Genomic DNA, 13,842 nt, shown 5'->3' on the forward strand with positions numbered 1-13,842 from the left:
GTACTAAAAAGTGCATCTCAGATAGGAATTGGAGAAACAGGTGATCAACATCCCATGGCTGTGGAATCGGAACGTGCCTCCTTTTCGTTTCTTTGCCTTGAATATGATTGTACCTGATCGACGAACTCTCCAGCCGGCTTTAGGGTACTACTGTATGCGTATTTGGGCCGATTCGGTACATATTGGCATCTAGACTTTGTTCCTTATCGCAGTGTATCATCAACGTTTCAAGTGAGATTCATATTAAAACAATATGCAGGATTCAGGAGGGCTAATTGTGTTTCTTGTTGTGTCTCTCTTGAACTACCTCAAAATATGACAATGATGAGTACGTCCCGTAGGTCTCTTGTCTAAACTGTGCAAATATCATCATAAGTTTCTCAAATCTAGACCGAGTTTAGTACATACAGTCTGGCTTTAGTATAAATTTTATAGACTCATCATAATCTTTAGAATTTTTGAAGAATTCCTCAAATTTCCTTGAGTCTAGTGCATATAGCCTAACTTTAGCCTAACTTTAGTATAAATTTTATAAATTTTATGAACTCATCATAATCTTTGAGAAGCTTTGTAAATATTATTAAAATTTAGGATGTCAAAACCCTAAGTTTAGGCCCCAAGATCGTAATATACGCAGTTACCTGACCGAAAATTGTACAGGAATGCGTGTCGCGACCCCTCGCTCTTCTTTTGATACTTAAATCGCAGGTTATCCAGCTCATCATGGATCTCACGGATGTATTTCCTTTCCGTAGTCGTCACCGACTGCTCGACTTGTCGCCAGCCATCAACCTCTGAGAGGCAGGTCCCGCGGATTAGATCCATGACCTGATCTGTTGTCTCGATGGCCAAGATAGGGCCATCAAGGAAAGACTGTACCAAGCTGCTCGCAGTGCTTTGAGCTTGCTCCACAACCGTTCTACGGTTGAACTTTTTGCTCCGTGTTTGTGCCACCAACACACGAACCTCTTGCTCTTCCTTTTCGCTCGAGCCATTATCTGTAGAGCTGTTGCCGCGAAGTTTCACCACTGTTTTTGAATCGCGTTCTCGAATCTCGTTACGAAGCCAAGAAAGCAATTGTGTTGTCGGTATATCTGCATCGGGCACGTCCTTTCGTCCCAAGGTTTTGATCTTCAACATTGCATCCTGCTTGATGATGATGAGCCAAGAATATTCTTCTTCTCGGTGCTTCGATAACAGGTCTTCGGGGGATCTGGCATCCTTGGCCAGCTCAGCGCTGATGCTGTGTGCCCAGAGCGTTTGAAGTATTTCGGTACCTAAAGATCTCGACACAGCGGCGCTGAAGCTAGCTACCAAACAATCACACTATCATATCAGTAAGCAAGTGTTGCGCGTATGGTTATGTGAATGACTTACTCGTCGAGAGTTGAAAATTCCGCTTGATTCGTCCTCGGGTTTCTTCAAGAACGATCGCCCACCGGCTTTGGGAATTTTTGCCAATCGCTCCCATGCCAAACTGAATCCAACTGCATGTTTCTCTCGAACTTGGCCACCAGCCCTAGGTCGGAATTCTCTGATAAGTTGATCATACCTACCGCCAGCAGCAAAAACATCCTTGACCTTTTTATCATAGATGCATGAAAAGATGACGCCACCTGTGTAGAATGCTTCTTTCAGGCTGTTCAAAGGATTGATATAGATCCTTGTTCCTACGCCTAGACGCTTGCAATACTCAATCACTTCCTTCAGATGCGCGATTGTGGGAGAAGCTCGTTGGTACATATTGCTGCCTTCAAAAAGGGTCTTCAACTTGGAGAATGTCTTGTTCGGAGTGTCTATTCGCTGTTAGCTCTGAAGCTTCATTGGGGGGGGGAGTGGGGGTGAAAATAAACGACCCCTAATGCACCAAAATCCGCTGGCCTTCCACCGCTCGAGGGGTCGTTTTTTATTTCCCCCTAGCTCACTTACCTCTGAAGTCGAATTTCTGCAATTCGTCCACGCTTATAGCCGAAACACCTACAGTTGGTGACCGCAGCTCGACCCTAATCTTCTGCCAGTTAAAGTTGTGGATGTTCAGCTTACTCAACACGTCTGCCGCTGCACGTCGACTTGCAGGGCTTATCCCACAATACTCAAAGATGAGCTGCAAAAGATCTGAGTGTCCCAAATGGAAACACATAGGAGTTGTGGACAAGGAAGGAAATGTGTGGACGATCTCATCCATCACTTTGAGAACCTCTGCTTCGTTCAAAGCAAAGTCCAGGGCGTCAGTGGTGACAATGTCGAAATCAGCCTCTCCAAACATCAGTGGGTGGCCTCCATCGTTCTTGTCCCGAAAAACGTTGCCAAAGGCAAAAGATCGCTCAACTACGGGATCGAAATACGCCATCGTCCTTGCATTTCCCAGTGTGAGATCGTAGGGCAGCTGCACCACTTTGCCTCTCGGGGTCAAAAGTTGGACAGCATTGTCCCCATAATGTGATGTCCGTGGGTATATGCTGCTTCGGGGGGGCTCCAGGGCGCCATGACTACGGAAGATCGAAATAAGCTTTTGCTTAACCAGGATTTGATTGAGAAGCTCCTGTGGACTCAATGACCTCGCTGACATATCCCAAGTGTAATCCTCAATAGGGTCCATACGCTTCGAAAATAGCCACGAAAGCGTCTTGTGGTAATATGGCGAGCTTGGGTTTGCCAGTATAGCAAGAGTCTGTCTACCTCTGACGCTCTCTATCTGAATAGGTAGCTCTTCATTGTTGAGAAGGTCAGTACTTGAGGGCCTTTCCTTTGGGTTGTGGTTAACCAGAGACAATATGATTTCTGTTTGAGGAGCTTTGTCCGTGGGCTTAAAGTCCGATGGTAACACTGGCTTCGGCCTCCTAAGCTGACCAAGGACATCGGCCTTCTGCATACCTATCATAGGTACATAACACATCTCGAAGAAAATGATGCCTAGCGAATACATCTGATTTCGTTAGCTCAAGACGGCAACGTCTGAATTTAATCCACCCGTCCACTTACATCGACCTTCGTGCTATATATGCCGTTGACCGTGGACCTCACTTCAGGTGCGGAGTAATATGCAGTGCCGATGCTTCTCGTCATATCGTCTGTCTCCAGAGTATTTCCGTTTGCTTTTTCCAGTGAGAATTGTCCGCTGGTGGCGAGTCCAAAGTCGCCGATCTTCACATTGTCAATGCCATCAGAGTCGCTAGTAATGAAAATGTTTTCCGGCTTCAAATCACGGTGGACGATGCTAAGCCCATGGATATGAGCCAATCCTTCCAGGATCTGAGAAAACAGGCGCCAAATTTCAGGAGAATTCTTGTAGAGGTTCCTTGCGATCAGATCTCGAAGGGTCTGGCAATCGTGAGCAACTACGTGTATGAGATGTTACCAGGCTGTGTTACTTACTCGTTTCTCGCAATACTCCATCGATATGTACAGCATGGTTCTATATGAACGCTGATATCGAGCTCGTCGCTGGAACATCGCGTTTCTTTCTTTATCTGGCGAAGAGACTCTGTGAATAGACATCTCATCTTCTGTATCATCATCATCATCCTCCTCTGACTCGTCTTCATCGGAGTCTTCATCAGAGTCTTCAGAGTCCTCAAATCTATAGTCGACGTTGGCATTGGATGATATGAAATCGAGCCCCCCTGTACTGGCAGCAAATTCGATTTCAATACCAGCAGACCCAGTTCCTTGAGTGTTCTCTTCGGTAAAGTATCCTGTTGATGTATCGTCTTCAGTTTCGGCTTGATCAGGAGCTTCTTCAACCCATGCGGTATTGTATCGGACAACCGCAGGATGGTTAAGCTGAGAGAGAAGCCTTACTTCCTTTAGAATCTCGGTAAGGTTAGCTTGGGAGCGTGGTTTTATTTTCTTGATGGCGTAAATCTGGCCGTCCAGTTTCATCCTAGCCTTTACCACCTCTCCGAACCCGCCCTTTCCTAGCCTGGCTTCCTCAATGAAGTCTTCTGCGTACCGCGATGACGCGGGACCTCGGTGAGTAGTAAAGTCATGTCGAGGCGTTACCGGAAGGGTTTGTGCAGATACTGCAGAGCTTGTTGACGGAACTGCAGGAGAATCTTGGAAAAGAACCGGAGCATCAGTGGCTAAAAACTCGCTGGATCCGAGCTCAAAAGCTCGAGGCCGTTTTTGTTTATCTTCCTTGAAGAACCTGTTGACTAACTCATGCAGCGAATGGGACAAAGTGAGCGATTCCATAAGATTCTTGGGTGATGAGTATGTTCGTAGCACGTCAAGGCCAAAGATCATCTGAATGAACACAACGCCGAAATCCCAAATATCAGTCTTGAATGTATACGAGGGCTTAGATGCACCAGCAATCTCAGGGGGCAGCCAGTAGGCAGACTTGGCGGTGTTCAATCCTGGAAGACCGGGTTTGTTGGAAGTGATAGAGTGAATTTCTCTCTGGTACCAGGCATCTGAGATCTTGGGGACGATTTGCCCGTTCGGCTCTCGGAACAGCAGAATGTTCCCGGGGTGAATATCTTGATGTGCAATATTCTTGTTGTGAAGGAAATTGAGGGCATCAAGCAGATCCCGCGTCCAGGAACGCACTCTGCCAATATCCGCAACCTGTATCGCAAGCTCCAAAAACTCCTCTAGAGAATTCTTTTCGGCTAATGGAGACAAGACGTTTACAGTACACATACTCGAGACAGCAGGATCAGTAGAAGGCCCAGACTGGACCTTAAATCCTAAAATCTCCACAAGATGACGATGATGAACTCGCTTGACAGACTTGAGATCCTGAAGACGAGAGTCGAGACTTTGTAGCTGAAGCTTAAACTCTTTCGTGTCCTTATTTGTGTTACGGATAACAGTCTGCTTCAGTGCCAGAGGCAGGGTGCCTTGCCCATTGACCAGCACAGGTCGGACTTCGTAAACGGTGGATACAGGTCCCTGCCTAAGGTGGCGTTTGCCTGTGATAGCCTTGAAGACGAGGGTATTCCCTGACTGATCCGTAGCGTTACATAATTGCTCGAACTCGATGATCTCTTCGGTCTCTGAGCTTGTTGAAGATTGCTGGGGCGTATTGCCGCCGTTACGACGCTTTGATTCCTTGGCTGTCCGTTTCTGTCGTTCAACTTGCTGTTGGAGCATCTCGGCCATGATACGATCTTCTTCTTGCGTCGCTTCTTCTTTCTTTCGATCTTCTTCTCGTTTCTTCTCTTCTGCTAACTTCGCCAAGGAAGCTTCGTGCCGCTCTCGTTCTTCTTCGAGAGAAGGTAGATGCTTCCCGTTTGCCTTCGCTTGCGCAGCATCCTCGAGTATATCACGTACTCCTTCGACGATTTGATCGATCATTTCTTGCGCATCCTGCGCGAATAGCTTTGGCTTCGTTTCTAGGTACTTCTGGATCTTGAATGTTGTAACGTCCTTGAGGTCGTAGTTCTTCAACGTGATAAGAGGAGGCGACTTTGGGTAAGTTGCAGTCATGACAAAACCTAGCGTACAAGCAAAGTCTTCATCCGATGATGCTTTTATCCGGATATCAAAATGCGGTTCTGACTTCTATTATAGGTCGTGAGCTTCAAAGTTGGCCAAGGTGACGGGTTTCGATAAGGTAATAAGGGTTCTTCAAAGGTTACCTTCCAGGCGTTCTGAGTTCCGGTATGCATGACGAAGTCGTCGCTGTAGATAGCCTCAAGGGCCAGTAGTTCGTTCTGTTGTAGCTCTCCATATTCGATTTTGTTGTTGACCTCCGGGCTCGCAGCTAGCAAGCCCGGGAAACTTGACTCATTTTTGTTGTTATTCTTAAGACCCGAGGGCGTGTTCCATACCCCAGATTGCTTCCCCGCCATGTCTGCACAAAGAGGAGGAAGTCACAGCAAAAGCTGCGACTTCTACAGGGAAGAGGCCATGATGGCAATACTGAAATGATAAACGATTTTGTATGAAGGGTTTTAAAAGGACATCCAAGGTATGGATGAAAGATAAGTAGAGGAGGAAGACGAAATCCCCTTCTGACGTTGGCACGGCGGGGTAGTTAGTAGCTACTAGGGAGGTAGGAGCCACTCTTTTCCTCGCACCCCTACCAAGAAATCATCTCGACCTGAGGATGCTCAATCCAGGTATCCTAAGGTTCTGATTATCTTATCTAAATATCATCATAAGCTTAGACTTGCTACTCTAAGCTTTAGGTCTAATATTAGACAGAATTTAGGTAAACTATTCTACTTATACTATATCCCTTGAATCCCCTCGTCCTAGGGATCTCTTAATATCCATGGTTCCATCTTAAGTTCTTGATGCTGCCAACTCAATTGGCGACGCCCATTTACAAAGGCGGTGTCGTTTCATCGAATTACAGGCGGCCACAGGGCTGATGAGGGGTCCGCTGCGGCTCTTGCGGTGGCGGCCACCTCAGCTTAATTGCTTAGGTTGAGTGCTCCATTGGAGCTACCGCCTGGGCCACCAGGGGTCCCTACACTAGGTAAGGGAGGAAAGAAAACGGAGGGTCTTGATCGTAAATGATAAAAAGACTTAGGTAAATTGGCACAAGTTTAGGATATCTTTGCCATGTTTAGGATCACTTTTGCAGACTTTATTTTGACATCTTGTATTAGATTCTGATATTTTCTTGTTCCCCGAGCGCTATAGTCCAGGTCGTGCATCAGACTCCACTGATTAGATGTCACTTCAATATTAGATCACCAGAAAGAAAATAGGGAACACGGGGCACTTCATAAAAGGAAAACTTACTCCTTAGGTAGATTCAAGTCTGAGCATCATCTCAGCAATGCTTCCCATGTTCATAGATCCCAAGTCATGATAGCTTGTAATCTAGCTGCAGAGAGACTGATATCTTGCATTAGCTGGATTGGCCCCTCTATTTTGGCACTAGCGTGGCTCTTATTGGGTAGAAGGCCCTGGTGGGACAGAGGCGCCAGAGGCTTTGGCGTCTTTGATCTGCGACGGGTGAAAGTAAACATTGAAAACGAAAGTCAACATTGACATTAACCAATTTCATCCAATCCTATCCTGCCACAATTAGACGGTCAACAACATAACACGGCCGACGAGGAGGATAAATGTTACTACTCAAACGTTTGTGATCGCTTATGCGAAGGACTTCCCTCTTTAATCGGGCGCCTGACACTCGCATTCGCATTTCCGCTTACGCGCAACGTGCCGCAAGATGTTGGGTTGGATGTTGAGACGCGGCGAGAACGCGCCAGAACCGGTCAATGATGGAGGTATGTATGCACGCAGACACGATAGCAGATAAAATTCATTGACTTCATTTACTAGATACCACCCAAATTGACCAGCCCGACACCCCCGCGCCTGTTTTCGCTGCTAGAGCATTCAAGAGTGCATTGTTTGGAACTCCAGCACGACCTACCAACCAAAGTACAAGAGCTGTAGCAAAAGACAGAAATGACAAGACAGCTCAAATGTCTCGGACCCCTCCTCGACCACAAGGGATCCTTTTGACCCCAGGTACCGGGACTACGAGACGAAAGCGCGTATCTTTTGGACAAGACGTCAAGAAGAATAACAATCTCAGCAAGGAGCCAGAAGCGCGCCAACGAACCCGGCTAAACGACGCTTTGGAAAAGGCCTCCAAATCGGTAAATCAGAAGAACACAACACAGCAAGACCAGGATGACTCTTCAGATGAGTGGGAAGAAGCTGATGACGAGGACTACTGCACACACGACATTACGGTTGATCTTAACGAGCCTCATTCGCAGTCGGGCAGATATTGGAAGGAGGAGTTTGAGAAATACCACGAAGACGCCAAGGCCGAAATGGAGAAGCTCCTCAAGTACAAGCAACTGGCGAAATCATATGCCAAACAAAAGGATGCCGAGGCAATTGAGCTCGCAGTTAAGCTCAAGGAAGAACAGCAAAAAGTGATTGAGATGGAAAGGCAGATTGCCGAAGGTGCTTCCAAGATAGCCTCGAAGCGAGTCGACAGATCAGACGAAGTCAGCTCCGAGCTTTTATCGACACTCACGAAGCAGACAGCCCTGGCTGTGCAGTATCGAACACGCGTCCAAGAGCTTGAGGACCAACTTGAGGAGTTCCTTCGAGAGCGGGAAGACGATGCCGATGCCGATCCCAAAGACCGCAAGCGACGACAAGCGACATCACCCAGGACGCAGAAAACGCTTATCGAGACACAGCGCGAACTGAGGCGAGCCCGAATGCAGGTCAAGGAAGTTGGCGAACTTCGTCAGCAGATATCTTCTCTGAAGAGTCAGCTCAGAGCGGCGGAGAAGCGTGCTACCAAGGCCGAGGCAATGAACGAGACGAAGACTACACAAGAAAAAACCGAAGTTGAATCGGTGCGCGAAAGTTCACGAGCACAGGAATTGCGCGCCCAGCTTCGTGAAGCAAGAGAAGACAACAAGAAGAAAGATGAGGAGCTACGACAACTAAAACAAGAATTCGAAGCCTATCGTAATGAAACTCAAGCCCACAATGCGGACACAAATGGAGTTTTGGAACGGGCACACACTAAGATTGCGGAACTCAAGAAGGAAATCAGGATCCTCAAGGCTGGGGACAATGATGCTCCTGAGCAGCAAGACAACGCAACTCGGCCTAAGAGCTGGCATGTTCAGACAGACTCGGGGCATCTGGCAGACGAGACCTCAAAGCCCAGAAACATCGATGTGGGTGACAACCCTAAGAATCCAAGGCATATGGAACGACGAAGTTTTGACTTGACCGAGTTTGGCAATGAGACCATGGAGCTCAAGGCCACAGACCCAAACGTGCCCTCATTACGCCAAAAGTTTCACGAAGATGCTGTGCCAAAGGTTACTAGATCGGATATCGGCACGTCAAAACCAGTATCGTCAAGTCTTGGTGATAAGCCAGACATTGGCCGGCCTAGATGGCAGCCATTTGTTCCGCGATCACCAAGAAATAGGGCATATCTTGGCGAAGAAATCACCAAGCGGATTGAGAACGGAGGTGCGACTCCCGGCCGAACTGGCCTGGAAGACATCGCCGCGCCTGACCTGCCCGCGCTGGCCAAGTCAATCGCTCGCTCGAAGCGCATTACATCTGCCGAGAAACCTGAAGAAAGAATCGACTTACTCCACGACCAGTATGCACGTGTAGGGGCCCCAGGTTCCAACAAAAGCGCATTGACGGCCAACGCGCCAAAGAGCGTGCTGCCGCCTGAGCGTAGAGCTGCTGCGATTGCAAGAATTGAACAAAGAATGGCGGAGAAGAAACGAGCGCGTGGAAGAAAGGCATATGATAAGGAGAATGTCCGACCTTGAGAATGATAATGTACATACGATGAATACCTTGGGTGTGATATGAGTAGGTGAGGTGGAATACCCTGACTATTGACAATTGTTTGTCTTCCAGTCAAAAAGACTGAATTGGATTGGCATTCGCGTGGAGTTTAGGGGGTTTTCCTCGAAGGAATTCTTATTGTTGGATTTACATGAGGATGGTTGTCATGGTTTGATAAGTAGTTTTTTTTTTTTTTAAACCTCGATGGTCTTATCTCTGAACGAGCTATTTTGACGCTCAGCTTAACCTCTAAAAATACCTAAACTCATGATGCCTTCACAAGTCCTGACCCCAGATGCGGCTGATGTTATTCAAGATGAGATTTTTCAGCTAGAAAAACGTCTTCAGGATGCTAAAGCGCGTCTCAACAAAGTCCTGCCTTCGCCACCCCTGTCTATGGCTACAGAGCGTAAGACTCATCCCAATCTATAGATAAGGACCATAACTCACGACTCATAGCTCATTTAGCCTCGACAACTCATTTTCTACTTCTTCTCTCAGACTCGGCACTTCCATTAGGCTCATTTGCCTTTAGCAGTGGTCTCGAGTCTTATCTTGCTCACGAACCGCGTGCCTCAGCATCATTTGCCTCCTTTCTTCCTTCATCCCTTTCATCGTTCGCCGCGACAACGCTACCCTTTGTCCTAGCCGCGCACCGCGACCCGGAGTCTCTTCCTCAGTTAGATGATCAGCTCGATGCCGCTATCATTTGTACTGTTGGTCGACGTGCGAGCGTTGCGCAGGGTCGTGCGCTGCTAGGAATATGGGAGCGGTCATTCCGTGCCAGCTGCCCAGATGTTGATGGGCAGCCATTGAGGGAATTTGCAGCGATGTTAAGGTGCGAAAGTCAGAAGGAAGTGCCTCTGGTGTCTGCGCATCTGGCGCCGCTGTTTGGTGCGATATGCGCGCTTGTGGGACTAGGTTTGCGACAGACAGCATATGTCTTTATGCTCAGTCATGTTAAGGCGTTGATATCTGCTGCGGTGAGAGCCAGTGTCTTTGGTCCCTATCAGGCGCAAAAGGTATTGGCTGGGCAGCAAGTGCAGAAGATGATCGACGACATGATCGATCGAGAGTGGAATACTCCCGTTGAGGAGGCTGGGCAAACCGTGCCTCTAATGGATTTATGGATTGGACGGCATGAAACATTGTACTCTAGAATTTTCAACAGCTGATGTCGTATGCTGCTTGTGGTATCATTATTATAATACAAAATATCTATGCATTTCTAAATATCAATTAAACGCCTTGTCCCTATTCATCATCGCTATCGCTGTCACTGCCGTATGCCACCAAAGGTCCTGTTGTGGCTGCTGCTTTCGGTTTCGATGCCACCGAGACCTTGGCCTTGTTGAGAGCTGCGAGGGTGCTGCCTGAGAAGATGCCACCAGTCTCTTGTTGAGTTTGAGGCTGTTGCTCCTCAACTTGAGCCGGTGGTTCACCTGACTCTCCGTTTTCGATCATTGGCCGTTCCTGATATTCCACTTCGAAACCCTCTCGACCCAGGGGGTTTACTGCCTGAGTACCCCGAGCAAAGTGAATTTCATCGGGCGCTTCGTATCCCTCAAGACCATAGCTGCTTTCGATCTTCCGTCGCTTTCTAGCTTCGGGATCTCGGCCTTCGATTTCAGCGACGAATTCTGCAGGAAGAGCTCTTCGAATAGCCTCAGCGGCTTGCTCCTCGATGTTGCGCGCTTCTCGAGCTTGCGCCATAGGGTTGGGATCGGCTGTTGCCCAGCGAACGTTGAGCACTTCCTCGTGGTCGAGAGACTGATGTGCCATGGCCTCTTTGGCAAATTCGGCATTGGCTTGGTTGACATATGTGATGAATGCGACACCTCGGGTGTTGAGAACACGAACTATAACTGTTAGCAACAAGTCAATTGGGATATTGGAATTGAAACTTACTGCGCTCTATAGGGCCCCATTCTGCAAAGTGTCGCGCCACAATCTCTTCGATATCGTCTGTGACATGAATCCTTCCGACATACACTGTTCTGTTCTGCCTCATAAAACTTCCGACACCACCCATGTCGTCTCGGTAGTCGGAAAACTTGTCGCGTCCAAAGCAGTCGACATTGGGGTTAAAGTGATCGTAGGGTCCAGGTAGCCTATGAAGATATTCGCAGTCTTGACCTTTGGGACAAACGCCACGCGCAAAGCGCAAACAGAAGTAGCTTCCAGGCATCCCATCGGCCTTGGTATATCCGCTGTCCTTCGCGACATTGCAGCGACCCTTCGCTTTGGTCTTCGATAGGTACTTGTCTTCTCGATCACCACCAGACCACTTGTTATACCAGATGTTGAAAATTGTACCGGTCTGAGGAGGAGGTTCTGATGTGACGAAATCGGGATCGATTTGGGCGCGCGCAGGTCGCTTCTTCTTGCGAATGATCTTCTTGACGACTTTCTTTCCAGTTGGCGCTGCAACCTCTGTATTTGTAGTCGCTATCGCCATTTCCTGCCCTTGCTCGACGACCGGCGCCGTTTCGATTTGCTCTGCTGTATCGGCCATTGTATCGAATGTGGAAGATGAATCCTGAGAAGGTGTTGTGATGGCAACGCGACAAGCCTGTGCTGATGATGCAAGGCTGTAAAAAGATCCATTTTTGGGGAGAAATAAAGTGTCAGAAAGGGAAGGCGGTGAGACAGACCTCCCGCACTTGTGGAGCTTGTTCGTTCGAATTCTGCCACGACTTCATCAGGCCTCTCTCAACCCCCACTCATGATTTAGATCTTGATCTGGCGCCTAGAACTCGGTTTATACTTTCTGTTGATTTTATTTTCCTCTTTGAACTGTTTCTAGAGACGCAAAAGCGTCTCAAAGTACCGCAAATATGGTGAACATTACGGAGAAGATCAAGGAGTAAGTTCAGTCTTGAAAACAGTAGCGGGGCATCACTGACATAGTAACAGGATTGAGGAGGAGATGAAGAAGACACAAAGTTAGTAAATCTATGGTCTTAGAAAACCTCATACTCTGTCCCTTTGTTGCACAATTGGTGCTGTTTGCCCGAAGACGAGATCGAAGCAGTTGGTCTTGAATTTAAAGTTGCGACAGGTTGGAGGAATATCAAATCATCCCAAGGACTTCACAAGACTTCATGAATAACGACTAATATCTTTTTAGAGAACAAGGCGACTGGTATGTTGTCGTAAAAATAATTTCTGAATGTTGCAATATTAACGGCACCCAGAATATCATTTGGGTCTATTAAAAGGGTTGGTTTGGCATGCCATGACTACAGGACTGTGGCCTTAGAAGAGATTTATACTAATTATTCTAGAAAACTTGCTCGACTAAGGGCCCAGCTTCTAGAGCCTGGTCCTGGAGCTGGCGGCGGCGGTGGTTCAGGTTTCGACGTCAGCAAAAGTGGTGATGCGCGAATTGCTCTTGTTGGTTTCCCATCAGTAGGAAAATCGACGTTCTTATCGAAAGTCACCAAGACGCGGTCAGAAGTTGCTTCTTATGCTTTCACAACCTTGACAGCCATTCCCGGTGTGCTCGAGTATGGCGGTGCTGAAATTCAGCTGCTCGATCTTCCCGGTATTATCGAGGGTGCTTCTGAAGGCAAGGGTCGAGGAAGACAAGTAATCTCAGCTGCCAAGACGAGTGACCTTATTCTAATGGTTCTCGACGCTACCAAGAAAGCGGAACAAAGAGCATTGCTCGAGGCTGAATTGGAAGCTGTCGGTATCCGCCTGAACCGAGAACCACCGTAAGTTCAACTGAGACAAGTTTGAATCGCTATTAATATGAGACCTTAGCAACATTTACCTCAAGGTCAAGACAGCGGGTGGCATGAAAATCACATTCCAGTCACCTCCCAAGAACCTGGACGAGAAAATGCTTTACAACATCCTGCGCGACTACAAGATTCTGAATTGTGAGGTTCTTGTTCGTGATGAGAACGCTACAGTCGATGACTTCATTGATGTTATCATGAAGGACCATCGAAAGTACATCAAGTGTCTGTACGTCTACAACAAGATTGACAGTGTCTCGCTTGACTTCTTGGACAAGCTAGCACGCGAGGATCATACCGTTGTCATGAGTTGTGAGCTGGACCTGGGTATCCAGGATGTTGTGGACAGATGTTGGAAAGAGCTCAAGCTGATCCGTATTTACACCAAACGCAAGGGTGCTGAACCAGACTTTGGTGAGGCGTTGATTGTGCGCAGTAACAGCACAATCGAGGATGTCTGTGACCGCATTCACAGGACTCTGAAGGACACATTCAAGTATGCGCTGGTATGGGGTGCTAGCGCAAGACATGTTCCTCAAAGAGTTGGTCTAGCACACCCTGTGGCGGATGAAGATGTGGTGTATATCGTCAGTGCTTGGAAGGCTTAGATACCTGTGCAAGCTTCATAAAGCCAAAACAAAAAAATCACTATCACACTCAGTTTCATCTTTTCAAGTTCAGAGCTCAAAGACATGTTTCATTGTTAAAATTGTACATAAAAAGGCCACCAGAAAAGAAAGGCGAGCCAAACCCTGTCATCGCATCATATCAAGCCAAAGTTTCCATAACCTGTATCACCAATACAATGTGTGTATGTGTATGTCAAGTGAACCCCTAA

At 47.6% G+C, this 13,842-nt stretch overlaps 5 protein-coding genes across 5 annotated transcripts; 3 read left to right on the forward strand and 2 right to left on the reverse strand.

Moving 5' to 3' along the window:
- Positions 1 to 609: 609 nt before the first annotated feature.
- On the reverse strand, positions 610 to 5,798 carry FTJAE_5198 (PEK GCN2 kinase; the record flags this gene model as incomplete). Its single annotated transcript, XM_037351679.1, has 6 exons — positions 610 to 1,326; positions 1,378 to 1,796; positions 1,930 to 2,926; positions 2,983 to 3,321; positions 3,376 to 5,508; positions 5,586 to 5,798. 6 exons carry the CDS (start codon positions 5,796 to 5,798, stop codon positions 610 to 612), a joined length of 4,818 nt encoding a protein of 1,605 aa, XP_037207695.1.
- Positions 5,799 to 7,135: 1,337 nt separating this feature from the next.
- FTJAE_5199 (uncharacterized protein) lies at positions 7,136 to 9,239 on the forward strand (the record flags this gene model as incomplete). Its single annotated transcript, XM_037351680.1, has 2 exons — positions 7,136 to 7,193; positions 7,249 to 9,239. 2 exons carry the CDS (start codon positions 7,136 to 7,138, stop codon positions 9,237 to 9,239), a joined length of 2,049 nt encoding a protein of 682 aa, XP_037207696.1.
- Positions 9,240 to 9,528: 289 nt separating this feature from the next.
- FTJAE_5200 (urease accessory protein) lies at positions 9,529 to 10,433 on the forward strand (the record flags this gene model as incomplete). The annotated part of the gene is made up of 2 exons (XM_037351683.1): positions 9,529 to 9,667; positions 9,718 to 10,433. The coding sequence occupies 2 exons, from the start codon at positions 9,529 to 9,531 to the stop codon at positions 10,431 to 10,433; spliced, it is 855 nt and encodes a 284-aa protein (XP_037207697.1).
- Positions 10,434 to 10,512: 79 nt separating this feature from the next.
- On the reverse strand, positions 10,513 to 11,773 carry FTJAE_5201 (pre-mRNA-splicing factor CWC2; the record flags this gene model as incomplete). The annotated part of the gene is made up of 2 exons (XM_037351684.1): positions 10,513 to 11,117; positions 11,167 to 11,773. 2 exons carry the CDS (start codon positions 11,771 to 11,773, stop codon positions 10,513 to 10,515), a joined length of 1,212 nt encoding a protein of 403 aa, XP_037207698.1.
- Positions 11,774 to 12,095: 322 nt separating this feature from the next.
- On the forward strand, positions 12,096 to 13,612 carry FTJAE_5202 (GTP-binding protein; the record flags this gene model as incomplete). Its single annotated transcript, XM_037351685.1, has 6 exons — positions 12,096 to 12,124; positions 12,175 to 12,203; positions 12,389 to 12,403; positions 12,456 to 12,480; positions 12,546 to 12,977; positions 13,027 to 13,612. The coding sequence occupies 6 exons, from the start codon at positions 12,096 to 12,098 to the stop codon at positions 13,610 to 13,612; spliced, it is 1,116 nt and encodes a 371-aa protein (XP_037207699.1).
- Positions 13,613 to 13,842: the final 230 nt, after the last annotated feature.

This window comes from Fusarium tjaetaba (assembly GCF_013396195.1).
Source record: "Fusarium tjaetaba strain NRRL 66243 chromosome Unknown NRRL66243_c0000098, whole genome shotgun sequence".
NCBI classification, from domain to species: Eukaryota; Fungi; Ascomycota; class Sordariomycetes; order Hypocreales; family Nectriaceae; genus Fusarium; species Fusarium tjaetaba.